Raw genomic sequence first — 19,530 nt, forward strand, 5'->3', positions numbered from 1 at the left:
CGGGCCACAGAAACGGGGCGTGGGCCAGAGCCTGAGGCATCCCTGGCCACCAGGATCGCTCCGCCTGTGGCCACCAATTCCCCTCCTCTTCTGGCGTCCCTCTCTCCGCCCCTGTCGCTTGCCAGCTCCGGACACGCTGCTGCACTTCATCTCTTGGGGCGCTCTTTGGCCAACCGTCGCATCCTGTGCAACTCTGGTCAGCGGCCGTTTTGTGTTGAATGTTCCCCACCAAGAGCGCATGGCTGCGGAAGCGAGGTGTAGACCGAGGCCCCGAGGGGTCGCCCTCCGGGAAGCCGTGATATTATTGTTCTACTTCGGGGTGCCAACGGGGCACTCCTACAACCTGGACCCGGAGAGTGCACTGCTGTACCAGGGCCCCTCCGGCACGCTGTTCGGCTACTCCGTGGTGCTGCACAGCCACGGGACGAAGCGCTGGTGAGTGCGCCCTGCCCAAGAGACTTGTCACAGCGCCTCCGCCTCTGGAGGATTCCTTGTCTGAATCAATCTTTCCGCCCTCCTGGGAGGTCAGAGAAAATCCTGGCTTCAGCCAGCTGGCTCACTGGAGAGCCTGGGAACTAACTTATCTTGGGATGGCAGCCCCTAGGGTGCTCCCGGTACCTGGCTCCTGAGTCCTGAGTTTCCAGGGATGGACAGAGGAGGTGGGCGCCGCCTCCATTGCTGCCCACTACACAGCTATCACAAGCTGACACAGGGCAGGGTGGGTGGGCAGTCTGGTTCACGTCTGAGCGAACTTGCATGGTTCTTGCTTTAGGCTCATCGTGGGGGCGCCCACTGCCAGCTGGCTCTCCAATGTCTCAGTGGTCAATCCCGGGGCGATTTACAGATGCAGGATCGGAAAGAATCCAAACCAGACCTGCGAACAGCTGCAGCTGGGTGAGTTGGGTCCCCAAACCAAGAAATATTGAACTTTCTCCCCCCTCCCCTTGTGAGCCCACTATTGGGCAAATGCCGAAAGACATCATGATGTCAGCCTCTTCTGGTTAACGTGCAAGCTTTTCAATTTTAACCCCATGCCAGCTTACTTCTGGGGTATTTTCCTCCCCGTTGCTTGTAGCTGTACATGATCTCAGTATCTAGCAAATCTCTTTCAGGGAAAGTCTTATAGGATGCCTTCTGACCGGCTACCTGGTCCTATAACTCTGGCATGTGTAAAATCTGCTTCAAAGCTGGAGGGCCCAGCCAGAGAGGGGTTTTGAGGATGGTACTTCTGTCTCTGACTTCTCAACTTTGTTCTAGAGTGAGTCGCACATGCACATCAGGAATAGAAACTTTGATTGAGCCTATATCCCGGCATTTAGCCCAGGGGCTTTTCTTCCTCCCCCTTTTAAAAAGACACTATATACCACAAAAGAAAGAAAAATTGGCCTATTGTTAAAGTCATAAATATAGGAGGTCTAACATACAATTATTAATTTTCCTCCCCTCACGTACTCCCATAAAGCTGGTCTGTCTTTCAGCTCTCCTCTCTGTCTTTATTTAGGTTTTCAGCAACTTGAGAAATGTGCGCTGAGGGCAGAGGGGAACAAGTTTCATGTTTCAAAGTCAAAAGCAAATTTGCTGCGCACGGACGCATGGGGAAAGAAAGGGGAACGAATATTAATTTAGTTCTATCTGGCTCTCAGACTCCTAAGCATGGTTGTGTATATTGCTCAACATTTTCCCCTCAAAGCAACTCTAGTTTATGGTCATACTGTTTCTGCTTCCGCAGGACTCCAACACAGAAAACTTTTAGGTTCCTTCTTCAGAAGTACTTAGGGTTCTCACTTCAGGTACACATTTTCAGCGAAGATAAAACTAAATGACGGGTTTTGCTGTACTGTCTGTGGATGTGATCTATTTATCGACGATGATAAGTTATGGGCCAGAATTGCTACTTTTTATATTTATCTGTAGGTGGACTGACTATTTGAGAATACCTTACTTTGTCATAAACCTTTGATATTCCTCTTTGTTGTTTGTTTGTGTACTTGTTTTCTTCTGTTTCTTTCTTTGCACTCTTACCCCAACACCCATAAAAATGCAGGAGTCATGTGTGCATTGAACTTGGTTACAGCTGCCATTAAAGTGCAAAGGATCCTGGGAATAGAAAAACACGGGAAAGGAGGAGGATGAGGAGAGGGATGGGGGAGGGCAAAGGTGAAAGGGAGTGAACTGCAAATTTTACTCAGAAAAAAGAAACTATTATGAAACCTAATTGTTTATAAGGGAGAGATGGACCACCAGCATCATTAGGCTTCTTCTTTTCCAAGTGGCAGACGGAGGTTCGTAGAAAATTCAGATTTGTGCGTTCAGAATGGTTTTGCTGTTGTTGTTGTATTTTCCTTGCCTGAGAGGGTTGTGCAGTGAAGGAAGCTTTGACCTGACAAAGGTTCCTCACAGGATCTTAGGTCCTGGCATTCTTTCCCTGACATTACAAATGCTGGTGGCGACATCCTGCCTGCAGGGCACTGGATCTATTTCTGGATGCTTGTATTTAATTGGAAGGGGATCATGTCCTGATTTATGAACTCTTAGATGCCAGCAACTGTCAGTGAAAGGAGAGCCTACATCCACTGGGGCTGTGAAGCACAGAATTCCCCACAGAGACATTCATGTACAGCAGACAGTTAGGAGACATAAAAAAGTTATAGGATGGATGAATAAGGGGAAAGTATAAGGCTATAGTCCTCAACTTGTTTGTTGGGTCAAAGAGTCAGCCATGGTAAGCCAAAGCTACATTTCTTACCTTCAAGATTTGAGTCAGCAATAAAAATACTGAGATGAAAGAGGCAGAAATGAGTTTGAGGTCCCAGTCAATCAAATGGCTACAGGGTTGGCTCATGGGAATACTCAGAAGGGTTTTTGTAAGGGACTTGCCTGATCTAACTTCTCAGTGAATATTCTCAGTTTCTAGAGAAAACTGTTCCTTTATTAAGAACAAATTCAAAAGTGATTTAAATCTAGAAGGTAAAATACTGATGCTAATGTCCAGAAAGAAAGCTGAAAATCACCAGTTGATTAGCAGAAACATATTAGAGTTGCAAGGTTACGGACTGTGTATCAGTACTTATGAACATACTTATGAACACATTTGTGGATGTGTATGAAGGAAGAGATGAAGAAGAATGTTACCTAAATATACACAAAGTCTTCTGTATGCCCTGAGCGATATCATTTATATAATTAATTATAATTATATATTATTATCTAGAATGCATTTGATCATATATAAATAATTAATAAATATGTAAATAAAAATAAATAAATTATATATTAAAGTTCTTAGTTTATTCAGGAATGGTGGTACAGACCTTTAATCCCAGCACTCAGGAGGCAGAGGCAGGTAGAAGTCTGTAAGTTCCGTCCCAGATCAATCTGGTCCACATAACAAGTTCCAGGACAGCCGGACAAGCATAGTGAGATCCTGTCTCAACCCCTCCCCCATCCTACCCCACTCCACCCCAAAAACTTATCTCAATATCAAATATGTATCAGACATTCAAAACTTAGTTGTTCTTTATTTATCTTTTTAAGTCTATAGGTGACATCTGCAATAAAATGTCAATATTAAAATAAACAATTAGGGCCAATTCAAAAACTAAGTAAAAATGTTAATTCTATGAACAAAAGTATAACACAATGAAATGAAGCAAAAAACCAAAAAGTCATTGGCCCATCAAAACAATTACAGTAAGGTGGAGCTATTGTCACTAAGCATCCTCCTGCCTCTGGAATAACTTTACTTTTAGCATGGTTCTTAAAGTGTCCAGTCTTGTAAGACAGTCCATCAGCCCTTCAGTTCCAAATATGTCTGGGGCTGTTTCCAAGTCTCTCCAGCGCATTGGGATTTCTATGCTCTCCTGCCCTAGTGGAGCCTGTGGCTGATGCTACCGCAGACCCTGCTGTTTTCACTGTAACCATAATCCGAGTTGACCAGGAGCACTCATCATCTATCATGCTCAGGGGAGATGCTGGCAGTGCCCCTTCAGCAGACGGAACTGGCTGCTGAGGTGACACTGAGGAGTGGCTTATGCACCATCACCATTGAGGGTGTTTCTTCCTGTGTGTTCTCAGCCTCCTTCTGGCACCCTGCCTGCCTCTGTTGTTTTTTGATTTCTTGCTACTTCCTTCCATGAACAAAAAAGTAGTCTCCCATCAGGAGGACTTACTTCTACACCTACTCAAGGAGATGGTATCTTAGTAGGTCCTGGTGATTTCCGCATGCTTACCCTCTTCTCTGTCAGCCACTCCATACCCTTACTACGGGTTGTCTAATGAGTTTATTTGGTCACGGACAGTTCCTGAGTCAGGATGATAAAATCGATGACTCCATGAATACATTTAAGCGTGATCTGTACTTGAAATGAGAGAGTTCAACAAAGCAGAACACAACACCCATAAATGATTAAAAAACTGTATTCAGTTATTGAGATGCTCTGGATTTTTTTAAAAAGATTTTATTTATTTATTTATTTATTTATTTATTTATTTATTTATTTATTTATTTATTTATTTTCTGTAAGTGAGCACACTGTCACTCTCTTCAGACATACCAGAAGAGGGCATCAAGGTCCCATTACAAATGGTTGTGAGCCACCATGTGGTTTCTGGGAATTGAACTCAGGACCTTTGTAAGAGCAGTCAGTGAGTGCTCTCAACCACTGAGCCATCTCTCCATCCCGACACTGAATTTTTAGTAGTTTATAGTTATCAAAATAGAATAGCCTCTCTCTCTCTCTCTCTCTCTCTCTCTCTCTCTCTCTCTCTCTCTCTCTCTCTCTCTCTGTCTCTCTCTGTCTCTCTGTCTCTCTGTCTCTCTCTCTCTCTCTTCCTCCCTCCCTCTCTTTCCTCCCTCCTCTCCATTTTTCCTCTCCTCTGCCCTCCTCCTTCCCTTCTATCCCTGTTTCCTTCTCCTCCCTCACTCTCCCCACGTGTGTGTGTATGTGTGTGTATAGACAGAGAGAAAGTGAGGATTCTTTAGCTCTGACTGTTTTAACTGGTAATAGAATTTAAGTTTATTCAGTTATGTAGTTCAATAAAGTAGTCACTGGCCACATGTGGCTTCTGGGAACAGGAAATATATACAGTAGAAGTTCTATTAGGTCATTTATGAAGTAGATATCCAAGACAGCACACATCCAAGCTATAACTGCCTTATGAAAGAAATACCTTAAACTAGTATTGATAACTTACATATTGTTTTGAATTAATTTAACATTTCTTTTCACTTTTGTCATATGACAGCCCTTCAGTTAGAAATGAGAGATGAGTACACGTTACATTCCTACTGGACATCACTAGAGGCTCCCCCTCCCCCTGAAACTTCATTTTGGCGGGAGTTCTCCAGCATCTGTGCCTGAGTGGATGGGATGCTCACTTCTCTTTACAGACGCAGAGCTCAGGCTACCAGGCTGTTAAGGTTCCTGCTTGGACTCCTTGTTCTCTTCCTGAAAAGACCAGTGGTCCATATCAACTTGGTCATCATAAATGGCTTTGAATGTATTTCTGGAAATAGCATTGCCTTAGGAAATCTGTTTTTATGTTTCATACCCTATTTGGGATGGGGTCAGATTCCTAAGTATTGCATTATTTTTGCCATATTGGCAAGAGTTAGTAATACTAAAATGCCATCATTATCTGGTAGAACTTCACATATATTCTGGGGAATGTTTTTTTGTTTGCAATAAGCTTAAAATTGTAGTTCATGAAGCTGAGATTAATACAGCTTGGTCATTTTGAAAAATCATCCCCAAACACAGGCTACTCTGAACACAGAAAACATGATAGAGGATGCCATTAATAAACTCAGAGGTTAAATGACAGAAGCTAGGATCATTTAGGGCAAGTGGCTTAGTTGTTGAAGGTATGAACCACTCTGGTAGAACACTCAAGTTCAGTTCCAGCACCCATACCAAGCACCATCAAGCACCTGTGATGACAGCTCATGTGTGTGTGTGTGTGTGTGTGTGTGTGTGTGTGTGTGTGTAATATATGTTACATATTATTAGTTATATATAATTAAAAATGAATATTTTAAAATGTTAGAAGTTCTACAGCCTCCCTGTTTGGAGAGATGAAGCTTTTAAAAACCTAAATGCACAAAATCCTCTGTATGATGGTTTCCCCAATTACGTGTTCATTATTGTATGAAACTGTGATGGAGAGATTGAATGACAAGAACAAACTATTGAGGAACTGAGACCTGTGTGGGGACAGAGTAAGTCTCAGGTAGAGAAAGACATTATAAAAATAACATGCCATTGAGGGTGTGGCCGCCTTGAGGTTCCCGTGTTCTGGTGGATTGGTTCCATAGCCTTGCACACATGGGCAGCTATGTACTTTGTGGATTATTAGAGAAGAGAATGAGAGAGGCAGTAGGAGGAAGAGGAAATAATGAAATGAGGAGAAGGAGGTGTTGGGGGAAATGCAGGTATATCTATCTGGTCATAGCTCATCAACATACATGTACAAAATTCTCAAAAAGTATAGAAAAATATGCCAGACAGATGAAGCTTTTGCCATGGAAAGGCAAGGACTTTGAGAGCACAGTACCATGAATGAACTGAAAACTATATAAGATTGTGCTGCAGAGAGATGTGAGGGAAGATTCCAGAGATTGTTTTTGGAACTAGTTGTGGCTATGAACGGACCCTGTGATGTTTAAAACTGGGAAGTGATGTCCTCGAATTGTGTATTTGACACATAGTGCTGGTGTGGTGAGTCAATGGATCAGACTAAGTAGTTTGACAATTTTAGGCAAATCCTGCTGTGAAAGAACCTACTGGAGATAAGTTCCAAACTAGGACAGCGGCAGTTTCTGCAGATGTTTGGAGGATATACTCAGAAACACTTGGTACTTACTGAATGAGTAAGGGGGTCTAGAAAAAATTATCAAAGATGTCACTGAAGGTTCTAATTTGGGGATATTGGATAGACAATGGTGATGTGTACACCAAAGGGGTAGAGCAGCAGGTATTCTGGGAAAGGCTTGTATTTCATTTGTGTGAAATCTACTTCTACACAGAAAAAGATATCTTTTTTTTAATTGAACAACTTTATTTTAAAAAACAAAGATAAATGCATTTTTAAAAAATAAATGCAGATTTTAAAAGCATTTTTGCATAAAAGTATATGAATACATTTTGTCAGTACTTGTTTTTTTAAAGGTTTGATAGTATGCATTAAAATCTTACTAGTTACAATGAGCATAAAGTACATGAAAAACAAGATGTAACCTGGAAATAGTTAAAGTTTTATTGGTGTGTAAAAATTAAGCATAATGATTTTTCTTTCTTTTTTTTTTTTTTTTTTTTTTTGGCCTTTCTTTTTCTTGAACTTCATATAGTCTGTAAGTTGTTTCTGGGGGTTCAGAGCTTTCTGGGGTTAATATCCAATTATCAGTGACTAGGTATTATGTCTGTTCTTTTGTGACTGGGTTATCTCACTCAGAATGATATTCTCTAGATGCAGCCATTTTCTTAAGAATTTCATAAAGTCATTGTTTCTGATAGCGGAGTAGTACCCCATTGTGTAAATATACCACAATTTTTGTATCCATACTTATACTGAAGGACATCTGGATTCTTTCCAGCTTCTGGCTATTATAAATAAGGCTGCTATGCACATTGTGGTGCATTTGTCTTTGTTGTATGTTGAAGTGTCTCTGGGGTATATGTCCAATTTTCTGAGGAACCACCAGACTGATTTCCAGCGTTGTACTAGTTTACAACCCCACCAACAGTGGAGAAGTGTTCCTCTCAGAAAGAGATATCTATGAGTTAGATGTCTAGTTGTGTTGGCCAGAGAGAAGTTCATTCCAGTAAGTCAGAGTCAAGAGTGATGGGCGTGGGATGAACAGTCAAAGCCATGGGGGTGAATGATCTTAACCTGCAGGGTAAGAAGATCAGAAGACCAAGGATAAAAATGAGGCTTTCTACAACTCGAGAAGGGCCTAGAAAAGTGGTACTCAATCCCACTTCAGCCTAAACCGCCTATGGGTGTTTAAGAATATCACCAGTTCTAGTGGCCCTGTATCGAATTAAGTCTCTAGGAGTCTGTCCAAGAAAGGAATGAGGAGTTTCCAGAGGTCCAAGGATGATTCCAATGTTTATCTATGGTTGGGGACCACTGGAGAATATAGGAAGGGATTCAAGAAAAAGACTCAAGGAAGCAGCAAGAAAATTATGTGCACCTGGCATTGTGGAAGTTAGAGGGTGAGAGGGTTTAGAGAAAGGGCAAGTGACTGAAAGTGTTAAAAGACATCCCAAAGATAATAACTCAGGTTAGCTTCACTGAGTTAGAGAAAACTGATTCATTAATAACCTTGGAAAGACTAGTCTTAAATGGTGAAGGCTGTAAAGTTTAGAATGAGAGCAAGAGGTAACAATTTTTACCACTGTTGTTTCTTCAACCTTTTACCATGCTATGTCTAAGAAAAGTAAAATTAAATAAAATGAGACTGAAAGCCTCAATGAACTCAGTCTAGATGACATGAGAAGTTGGAAAAGTGACTCTTTAATGATGTTAGATATACATTGGCAGGGACAGAAAGTCAGGTCCATCTGATAAGCTTTCTGGAATGGGGCTGGAGGAGCTGAGGTAGGTGTAAGCCCATTTTTACTGGTTTTGATGATCACACAAAAAGAGCTCAATATGAACTAAATGAAGGGAGTTAGTAGGATTTTATAAGGCGTTGTTGCCAATTTCAGCATCCCCCAGTGAGGCTGCATCAGCAGAAAGTTGGAAGTGATTGCCTTCAAAAGCAAAATGTTTCAATGTGGGGAACTGGAGCACTGAACTGGTTTTGTAAGTGACAGGATCTGGCTCAGTAATATCCGTGTTTGCTCTGATGTCCCTGGTTTATATCTACATTTTAAATTATTGGCATTCTTTCTCAAATTTCAAACACTGTAATTCATAATGAATATGTTAGGAAAAATAATAAAACATACCATTTTTTCAAACCTCTTTACTTGGGAGGATGTCTACTTCCATAAAGTGAATTAGTTATATGCTTTTCAAGTTACACCTTGAGCTAGAGTGATGTTTCAGTTCTTGAAGGCTAGGCTCAAATCATGCTGATATGTAGAAAGTGTGTTAATCTACAACACCTGTGAAACTTTGGTATCAGGACTTTACTTTAGGCTCAGGCACTATTTTCCTGTGAATGTTTTCTACTAGGCATTGTATTTGATCATTTTTGTGTGCCAATCATGGTTTCTGCAATGCTTTATTCCACTTAGCCTTTTCAACTTCCTGCAGAGAAATGCCTCCACATATGGTTAACTCCTCATCCTGGTGTGTGCCTTCTCCAGCGAGGACAATATGGCAAATCCTCCCTGATTTTTCTTAAACCTTCCTGTCTTCCTGACCATCTATAGTTTTTTTTTTTTTTTTTTTTTTTTTCCTGCCTGTTTTACCTGTGAACTGTAAAAAAAGGAGCACAACATTTTCAACATTGGACACTCTAGTTTTAAGTGCAAGCAGCTTTCCCCAGATTAATTTTCTTTTTAGAATTCTGTGGTATCGAGCTTTTGTGGGTAAAGGTGCTTCTTGTGTTGACTAACAGGAGGTGGAGACAGGATAGCCAGCTGGAGGCTCCTGGAACAGCATTTGCACGCGCGCGCGCGCGCGCACACACACACACACACACACACACACACACACACTCGTGCACATAGACACACACATGCTTACATTCACAGACAGGCACACACAAATAAATAAAAATTTTACATTATTCAATTTTTATATAAGTTTTCCAAATGAATCATTAAATCCAAGAAACTACCTGAAAACTATGAAAGTAGATTTTTTTTCCCTTCATCATTTTCTAATGTTGGAAACAAATGTCATGAAATTTTAGCCTTAAGTTATTTTAAATATGGAATTAGTACAGAATTGGATTGTTAGTGATGCCAGCATTTGAATAGCTGACTTGGAGAGCTGGTTGCTTCTGTTGGCCCTTTCTTTCCATACCCATACACCCACCAGGAATTAGTTGTGTGTCCTTTAACAAGTGGTCAGTCTCCCTTTGTTAAAGTCACCCTTTGTCAATTTGATATTGATTTTTAAGATACTGTGTCCTTCAAGAATACCTTGAAAAATTATTAATACATGTGTTTACAGCTATTAAAACTATGCTGGTACAAAAGATGTAGTAAATAAGAAAGTAATTCTCTTAAATTATTTTTACCAAATATACCTATTAGAGTACTTTTCCCCTGTATTTTCCCCTTGTAGCTATTACAAGGAGTTAAATGGGTTTTCTGGAGGATTTTAAAGAAACTGTGGCTAAAAGACCTGTAGAGACTAAAATCAGAGAATGAGGTCTCCACAAGTTCCCTTGTCTTCTACAGTTCTGAAGCTTCAGAATGATTCAGGATCAAATCCCATCTATGAAGCATCAAGCTGACATCGTGGTGCTAGTAACTGTGCCATGAAACCTTTAGAACACAACAAAACAGAATTAGAACAGAAATAAGATAGGATGGGGGAGAATGTAGAGTAATGTAGTGTAGAGTAGTATGCAGTAGTGTACAGTAGAATAGAATAGTGAAGAGTTAGAGAACAGAAGTATCTGGCTTTACACATTTTTTGTGGATTGTAATTTTTTCATATGTATTGAGCATGTCTACTAGCTAATATCAGATGTTGCTAGCTATCATGAGATCACATTTAAGGACCCCTTCTTAACTAAAGGAAAACATTTGAGAGTGTTTTCTCGTTTTGACATTTAGTTTTATCTTTTCCTCCTTGCTTGGCTCTAGATTTGCAGGATCTTGGGCATTTGATGTTTTTCTGTGTCCTGTGCCACCTTCAAAATGCTCGTGCTTTGGTTTCCATTCCTCTACATCATTTCTCAATATAACTTTCTATTGAGTTCCTACACCACTGTTATCCTTTAGAAGAATAATGACCATGTTTAGTTAGCTGTGTGAGAAAACTATATGTTTTTTAAATCATAGAAAGTATAATGTAATGGACTTATTAGTACTTATGGTTTGGTAGGACAAGCTAAATGTAAGGGCCATTTGGGTTAGAGCTGTAGGCAGTTGCTTAATCTCACGACACTGTGGGTGCCCTCTGGTATCTAAATTGAAATCAGCAGAATGCAGGTTCCTTGAGTGGATGCATTTACCATTTATTGAGCACCTACTGGGTGCTAGGCAGCCTTGCATGCAGAAGCATACATTTCTGTAATTCTCATCTGTATGTGTTAGTATGTTTTATAAGATGTTAGCTTATAAGTTACTTTAGTACCAGGTGTTTTTTTCCTGATAGTCTGAATTTGTGTAGACAATGGAATTTTTAAAAGATTATTTTCACTCAGCAGTTATGACTTCCTTTAAAACGTTATCCCAAATTAATGACTCTGTAGAACAAAGAGCAAAGACGTTGTTCATCTTTTATGATTAATTAAGAAATAAAGTGGGCAAGTTTTAAATTCGTGTTTATCTTACAATAGAATAGAACTTCAAATTTAAAAGACAAAAGTAACTTTTAAAGTAAGGGCTTTTATTTTTATTTTTTATTTTTCTGAAGCCTGAAAGAATGTCATAAGTTCTGAAGGATCAGAATCCCTTCCTTTTTACAGTCCAGAAGGTCAGACTGAGTGACCCCACCACATGCCTGCTGGGGAACCCACAGAGCAGTAATACAGGTAGATAAACCAGACATATCATCTCTGCAGAGAGTCCCCGTCTTCCCCAGTGCAAAGCACTTCATTCCAGCCCCCAGAGGTCTAGAAAGAAGACTGCCTTTCCATTGAGTTCTCACTTCTTTAGTGGAAATGTCCTAATACCAAAGAAGGTGACTAGCACAGAGGTAAGGGCAGGAAAGGGGTCAAGAAATAAAGACTCTTCATGAACAATACAAAGTTTTCTTTTCATGAGTTATATGATGAGTTTCAGGACAACTTGAATTAGAATGAGACCCTAACTCAAAAAAAAAAAAAAGCTGATTTTACAAACTGGGGCAGACTTGTTATATTTTACACACTTTTAGATGAAAACCAGACTTAGGATGTGAAATTGAATGCAGTTAATTCACATATCAGAACATTTGTAGATTTCTATGGTAGATGTTGTAGAATTGTGGAGAGCAAATTAAATATCAATTTTTTAACAAAATTGTATTGACTTACTGGTTTCATACACTTGGGAAGGTTCTTGACTCAGTTTAAGGCTCAGTGACTCAGTTTTGGGGGCTGGTGAGATGCCTCAGATGGCAAAGAGTTTTCCATGCAATTATGGGGACCTGGAGTCCAACCCCCAGGATCCTATGAAAGCCAGACATGGTAACAAGTCCCTGATCTCCGCACTGGGGAGGTGGAGACAGGGGCATTCCTTCATCTCACTGGCTAGTCAGTCCAGCTAAATAGATGAACTCTAGGTTTTGTGGGTGACTCTACCTCAACAAATACAACAGCATGCAACTGAAACTCCTGAGTTAACCACTAAATACACATATACATTAACCAATGTGCACACACCTGTACATGCATAATTTTACACATTTACATAAATCAAATTTCTTACGAGTAAAGGAATAAATTAATAATGCAGTCTTTAGGTCTTACAGTGACAATAAAATAGTGTTCATATTGAGGCTTTCTATAAAGTGATAGGCTACGTATACAAGAGGGCTGTGCTATGACCTACATGCAGCTTAGTGTTTAACGAAATCCTAACATCGGCAATATCATCATCTAATGTTCACATGCGTTCTTTGCCCTGTTCTTGTCAAAAATACATCACACTGATCTTGTTCCCTCCAGCAGTGCATAGGTCCCAACTGACTTACCATCTTAAGTGTCCCTACTTTGAAAAACCTTCTGTCTCAAGTGCTATTTCCTGCACACTCTTTGTTACGGTGTCTTAACACTCAAGGAAATGGTGCTGTGGAAGAAAACTAGGGGACACAGAAACAAAGTGACTCTTTTATTTCTGAGTCTGGTGAAAACATTCCAGACTTTTGTGATATCCAGTAAGGATTTTCTTAAATAATTATTTACTTAATTTATGTAGAGGAGTATACTGTAACTATTCTCAGACATACGAGCAAAGGGCATCGGATCCTAGTACAGATGGTCGTGAGCCTCCAGCTGGTTGCCAGGAACTGAACTTGTGACCTCTGGAAGTTCAGTCAGTGCTCTTATCCACTGAGCCATCTCTCCAGTCCCCTAGTAAGGGATTGTTATGGTGGCATAATATGTTTCAAAAATCCCTCTTCACAACTGTGTATCAAGTACCTTCTTGAAAGAACCAATCAGTTTTCTATGCTACCAGAGTGCTGCTGTCAAAACAATCTTCCTGTCTTGAGGTGATGTAGAAGAATATCTAGACCTCCATTGTTCAGTGAGGTGTTTAGAGTATTGATAGTATAAAAGGAAGCAAAAAGCGAAATTAAAGTAAGGGGAAGGGGTGCATTTAAGGAGAGTACCCAGTTACCTTTGTACTAGCTAATCTTATTTTTGCCCATTAAAATTTCTAATTTTCACTTGCATATGCATTTGTATATACTGGTAGAAATCATTAGTTTAAAATTAAAAAATTAATGTACATGTACACACACACAAACACACACCCTATTTTCTTCCTTAATTTGAAAAAAAAAGTAAGAATAGGTTTAATTCTTCAACGGAGGGGGATGGTTCTTAATATTTATTTTTTTCTTAATTTTTACTGGGGAGATGCAGTCAACTGTGGCACAAATTAGCCATTCTAGTGCAAAAGAGTGTAAAAAAACCAGATGCTAATTTCTGCTGACCTCTTTTGTTTCCCACCATGTAAAATACTTTTTCAATCATGGAATTGATTTGATTTGCTAAAAGTTTGGTTTAGTAATGTATAAGCTGACTTGAAAATGGGATTATAAATCACTATAGTATGAAGTTGGGTAAAATAAAATATGGATTTTCTTATGGTCTTTGTCAAGGACATTCATGAAAATTAGCTTTCTCGTCAGAGTCTTAGCAAATGTCACCTCTGTCCAAACGAACACCCAATTTCTGCATGAAAAAAATATTCGTAGCATTTAATTACTTAGTCTTATTACCTAGCTGACACCCACTAGGACAGACCTTTCATTACTATTTTGAAAGCCATGTAGGTTCCCCAGTAATTATACAGGGCTAGGCCTGCTCATCCACACTGTTGAGATAGTTGTTCTTAAGCCCAAGGTCAACCAGCAGATGCAGTTACCTGGGAGATATTTTTAAATGCTAGTGTCCAGGTATTCCCCATGAGTACTGATGGTGGGAGAGGGGCTGTAATGGTTGGTATTTGTTTAAAACTCTCCTAGGTGATCTTAGGGCCACTCAACTCCTTCATCAGGAACAGTAGATTCAGAAGCACAGAGCTTGATGGAAGAAAGTCTTGGAGGTCTAAGAAGAAAAGTATAAGAAGAAAAGCATAAGAAGAAAAGCATAAGAAGAAAAGCATAAGAAGAAAAGCATAAGAAGAAAAGCATAGGAAGAAAAGCATAAGAAGAAAAACATAAAAAGGGTCCATTTTGACTCTTCTGCTGAGATTTTTCTCCACTTCCCAAAGGGAAGGGGATAGTGTTCCAGAAGTCAAGGAAACTCCAGAGCCAGACTATCTCTGGAACTGATTTTGTCTAATCTAATAACAAGGGCTAAAAACCTCTCTGTACTGTGGCTAAAGTTGAGGACTGTCTTTGTGGGAAGCAGTGTCAAGAAGCAAGAAGCAGAAACATCACAATGTGTATGTTTGTGGGTATGAGTGTGTATGGGGGGAGTATGTGTGTGTATAGGAGTGTATGCCCGTAAAAATATTTCTTTGTGATATTATTATTTTATGAATTTTCTTCATTTCTTCATAGTCACACTCTTGACATATTTTGGATCATGACATGCAACACAAATAGAAGATTGGTTATTGTTGTCTATTTATAAAGTCCAATTTTTAGCAAGTCCAATTTTTAGCACAGATTTCTATCTGGGTTTTGTGTTGGGATGGGATGAAGACCCGATGAATAAGGTCAGTGCTAAACCATTGAAGCAGAGCAGAGCAGCTGCAAACAAATGTATGCAGCTAATCCCAGTCAAAACAAAGTTCTCCTTCTTACTGGTTAATGAATCATAATTTCTTCCCAATGATTACAGCCTGTGGATTTAAGAGCCCTTGACTTCTAAGGTTGAGAGTCTTTTCTGTTAAGTAGAAATGATATACATTATATTGTTTAATATATACACATAGTATATAAATATATATTTCTAAATTACCATAGAACAGAGACCTATAAATTAGAAAGTGTCTTTTATGTTTTATGAGACCACATAACAACACATGTGGAAGACTGTGCCTAGTCTTACTTAACCCCATCCTCTACATCCCCCATTCAAGAGCAACTTAGCCTTACCACTTGAGTCCTGGGAAAGTTTGACAACTTCTCACATCAAAGTAAACATCTCTTCTTGTGGCTTCTGGAGGGCTCTTTGTTCTGCTTCTAAGAATCATTGCTTTGACCATTGAATTAAGAGTGGGGCTTGGGCCATATAGGAAATAAATGCCTAGGACCTTCTAGACTCTGAAAGAAGTCATGCTAAACAAGCCAGGTCATTCAGAAGTCCTTCTGGAGGGCTCAGAAGAAACCCAGAACTGGAGAGATAGGGACTGCAATGATAAGGAAGGGGTACAGAGAACAGGAAGGCTAGGCGGTAACAGCAGTAACTGTCTTCTGCAGGGCTAACACTACTGAGCAGGAAGCAGCTTGGATGAGAGAGATAACAGTTTTACTTGGCAAAGGTGTCTCTAATGTTCATTTAAAAATCATAGGAAACAGCTCAGCTAAGAAACACATAATTGCATGCAGTATGCTATTTTCGAACATATGAACTTCTGGGCCATTTTCAGCTAGCAAATTTGCATTGATATCGTTTGTGTGGTTCCAACACACTGTGTTTGTTGTTGTTAAACTTCTAGTGACTAACTATAGAAGGGAGCATTTGCTTGCAAATATCAAAGTTAATCTTGAGGAAAACACCCATTTTTCATCCACCTGCAAACAGAGAAGGTGGCATTCAGAGGCCCATCCACTCCTGTCTTTGGCAATGACAACTGGAGGTAGATTGGCTGGGTGTTGGCTATAATTTTAAAAATAGTTTCATATTTTCAATTATGTGTCATTTATTCTTATGGTAACGGAGCTTCATCTGTGTGTAGTCTGGATCTACCTTTGATGGTCTGTTTTTGACATTGACTTGAAAATATTGGTGATTTTAAAGACAATTCCAACTGAAAATTGCGTCCCAGTGAAAATTAAATTATCCTTATGCCTCCCTTCTTATTTCTCCTGTATTGGTTGAGAATCATGTAGCCCTAGTAGCTCCCTCTGCTAGACTCCTAACCCTATTGGCTGACTGTTTCTCAGCAATTAAAGTGCACTTTATTGGAGTGATGTCCGAGAGCATACGGAGTGGAGTGCATAATGAAGCACCATGAGAGCATGTTCCATTTCCTGGCTTTCCTTCCTTTCCTCTTACCTCCCTCTCTACCCTTTCTTTCATTCTGAACTCTCACACAGGAGGCTCTGCATATGTCAGGACCACCATTCTTTATCAGCATTTGGACCTCAGCAAGCTGTTCTTCCTGTTCTTTCTCTGGGTCTTTCTCTCCTGGACGACCTATTAGGAGAAGACATCATTGGTTTCCAGAAAATCAAGCCAACAAATATTACCAACGTTCTGTGTTAACCATGCTTCTGTCCTGATCTGAAGCAACCCTTGGAAGAGACAAGCCTGACTGGATCCACTAGCCAGGACTCTCAGAAAGAGTTTGGGAAGCTCCCTTCAGCTTGGTTGTGTTGAAGCAATGGTTATTTCTGTGAACAACGTTTCAAAAGCCACACGTATATTCATAAATATCGTCCGACATTTCTTAGAATCTTTATGACACAGGAAAGTCAATACAATTTTGATCTGCTTTTAAATATATTACCTTAATGGATGTAGACATTGTAGTTTTCCCAGGAAACTCTACCTAGGATTAAGGTTAGAGGGGAAAACTTGTACTCAATGATACAAAGACACATGTGGGACATTTCATTATAACACTATATAAACTTGTAACCAGTGTTCAAAGGAAAGAACTGCAGCTTCTGGTACACTTAACTCATCTAATTGATGCTAATGCTTTTTCTTCTGTTGTAAGATCTGAGCTCAGAATATTCAAGTGTTGAATAAAGAGGACAACATGTAAAGTTAGCAAAAAAAAAAAAAAAAAATTATGATACCCTTCTTACCTTAGTCTTCCTCCAGTTAAGGATTTGAATCACTTTAACACAGAATTTCACTGGGGCTCCCACTCAAAAGCTAAAGGTCTGTGCTGGCAAATAAAAGATCATCACTATAAAATGACTGTTGTGTAGTTCCTTTATGTTGGACTTTTTTCTTGAAATTTATGCATTTGCCAAAGTGGGCCTATTGACTTACTGACTTCCCCCCCTTCTAGTTTCTCCCCTCTAGTGACTCCCTCCCCCCCCCCACACCATGTTGTTTTCAAAGAACTTTTATCATTGTTTAATTCCACTAAGTCTAAACCACTGGGCGTTTTGTTTCAAAGGCTGTGCATTATAGGTGTGCTAATTATACACTCCACGGTCTACACACTCAGCTACCATCTTCCAACTCTAATAACCCGAAGTTGAATTGCTGAGAAACATTCAAGAACCATTTTCAGAAAGTGTTCTGCTGATGTTAATAAACGGGTTAATCAAAACACAAATTCTTCTCGAAACTCCAGCCTCTGATTTGTTTCAAATTGACATTCCTCATCCTGTTCATTAGGTTAATTAGCTGCTTCCTGTACCACTGAGGCCACTTCTTCATGGCCTCTACAGCATAACTCAGAGATTATGTCAGCAAAGGAGACTCAGCTTGTATGGAGGGCAACTATGTCAGCTGAAAGCAACTCACTTTTACTCCTAAACTGAACCCTGAATATAAGATGAAATGAAGTTTGGAGAAGAGAAACCCTGGAAATAAGGGTCTAGCTTTACCTACTCTATGCCTTTCGAAAAACATTATTTTCAACAAAACTGATTAGATTTTTCCAAATGCTGCAGGAAGCCCCAGTGGAGAACCCTGCGGGAAGACATGTTTGGAAGAGAGAGATAACCAATGGTTGGGGGTAACACTTTCCAGACAACCTGGAGAAAATGGATCTATCGTGGTAAGTATTGAAGTGGGTCCACTGACCAAAACCACCCCTGAAACAGACCTTCTAGGCGTGACTTTCAATTTTTTGTTTGACTTTGTTTTGTTCAGACTTGTGGGCACAGGTGGAAAAATATATTTTACATGAAGAATGATAAACTCCCCACTGGTGTTTGCTATGGCGTACCTGCTGATTTGCGGACAGAGCTAAGTACTAAGCTGGTTCCGTGTTACCAAGGTGAGTGGGACATGACCCAACTAGATGGGGAGACACTATCGAAGGCCTTCAGTTAGCTTTTCTTTGCATTTTTATTTTTGCCTGATCAAAGAGGAAGAATGTCTTTGATATGGCCATTATTAATTTACAGCATCCTTCCTTGGTTTACTCTGCGTAGTTAGCGATACCTTATACAAACATTTCGTACTTTTGAAAAGCTATTCTTCAGTTTCATTTGATAATTGTGGAAGCTAGTTGGTAACTCTCCAATTTTGTACTAAACTTATTTTCAAATCAGTAATAAGCCTGCCTAATGCCAGGGAAACGTAGGATCCTCAAAGCGACGAAATTACATAGAAAATTTGATTAGAAAGAAGATGACTGTATTTCCTGTTTTCCTAGAAGCTGGTAGGAGTCTTTAAAAGGAACTTTATTAAAGGGTTACAGCATTATGAAGATTGAGAACCGCTGCTCTAAACTTGGAAAACTCTGTCTCAACTGAAATCGGTATTTTATGTGCAGAACTAGGATATAAACGGAGATTTAGGGACAAATGTCAGTAGCTTTCAAGATGATATTTATAACAATCAGTAACTCTAAAACTGTCTTTAGAACTCTCAAAATATGAAATATGCCAATTTTTTTCTAATGATGGAAATACTGTCATCATCTCCCTCATCATCCAAAAATAACTTTAATTACCTGCCAGCACTTTGAACGCATACTTAAATTTACCTGCTGATTCTGATTATTTCAGGATCTTTCATGTCTGCATTTCGATGCTATGGAGAAGTCCATGTAATAATTGTTTACATTTTACCTTTTAATGCAGGGAAAAAAAGGATAAAAGATGAATATTAAATTTTCAACTGCAATAAAACTGTCTGGATTTCTATATATCTATTATTCCCCTTTGCCTAATAGTTTTATTTTATGCATTTAAACATTTTCCTGCAGGGGTTATTTATCTAAAATGTATCCATCTAAATACTTTTGGAAGTTAATATTAGCATAGCCTTATTAGCGCAGCACATGAAAGTTTATAAAACAAAGGCTTAAGGAGAATCAAAAGAGTGAGAAATCATGGAAGAAAACACAGATACACCGATGTAGTAATTTGTCAATAGGAAGGAGT

General features: G+C 39.5%; 1 protein-coding gene across 1 annotated transcript in view; it reads left to right on the forward strand.

Moving 5' to 3' along the window:
- Positions 1–238: 238 nt before the first annotated feature.
- Positions 239–19,530, forward strand: part of ITGA4 (integrin subunit alpha 4) — a gene marked incomplete at its 5' end in the record, with an annotated part of 72,506 nt that continues 53,214 nt past the window's right edge. Inside the window, 4 exons of the mRNA XM_080928197.1 lie at positions 239–435; positions 773–894; positions 18,088–18,194; positions 18,290–18,416. Coding sequence (XP_080784323.1) covers positions 239–435; positions 773–894; positions 18,088–18,194; positions 18,290–18,416 — 553 coding nt within the window. The remainder of the gene's footprint in view (positions 436–772; positions 895–18,087; positions 18,195–18,289; positions 18,417–19,530) is intronic.

The sequence above is a fragment of the Micromys minutus genome (genome assembly GCF_963924665.1).
Source record: "Micromys minutus genome assembly, chromosome: 13".
In the NCBI taxonomy this organism is placed as follows: Eukaryota; Metazoa; Chordata; class Mammalia; order Rodentia; family Muridae; genus Micromys; species Micromys minutus.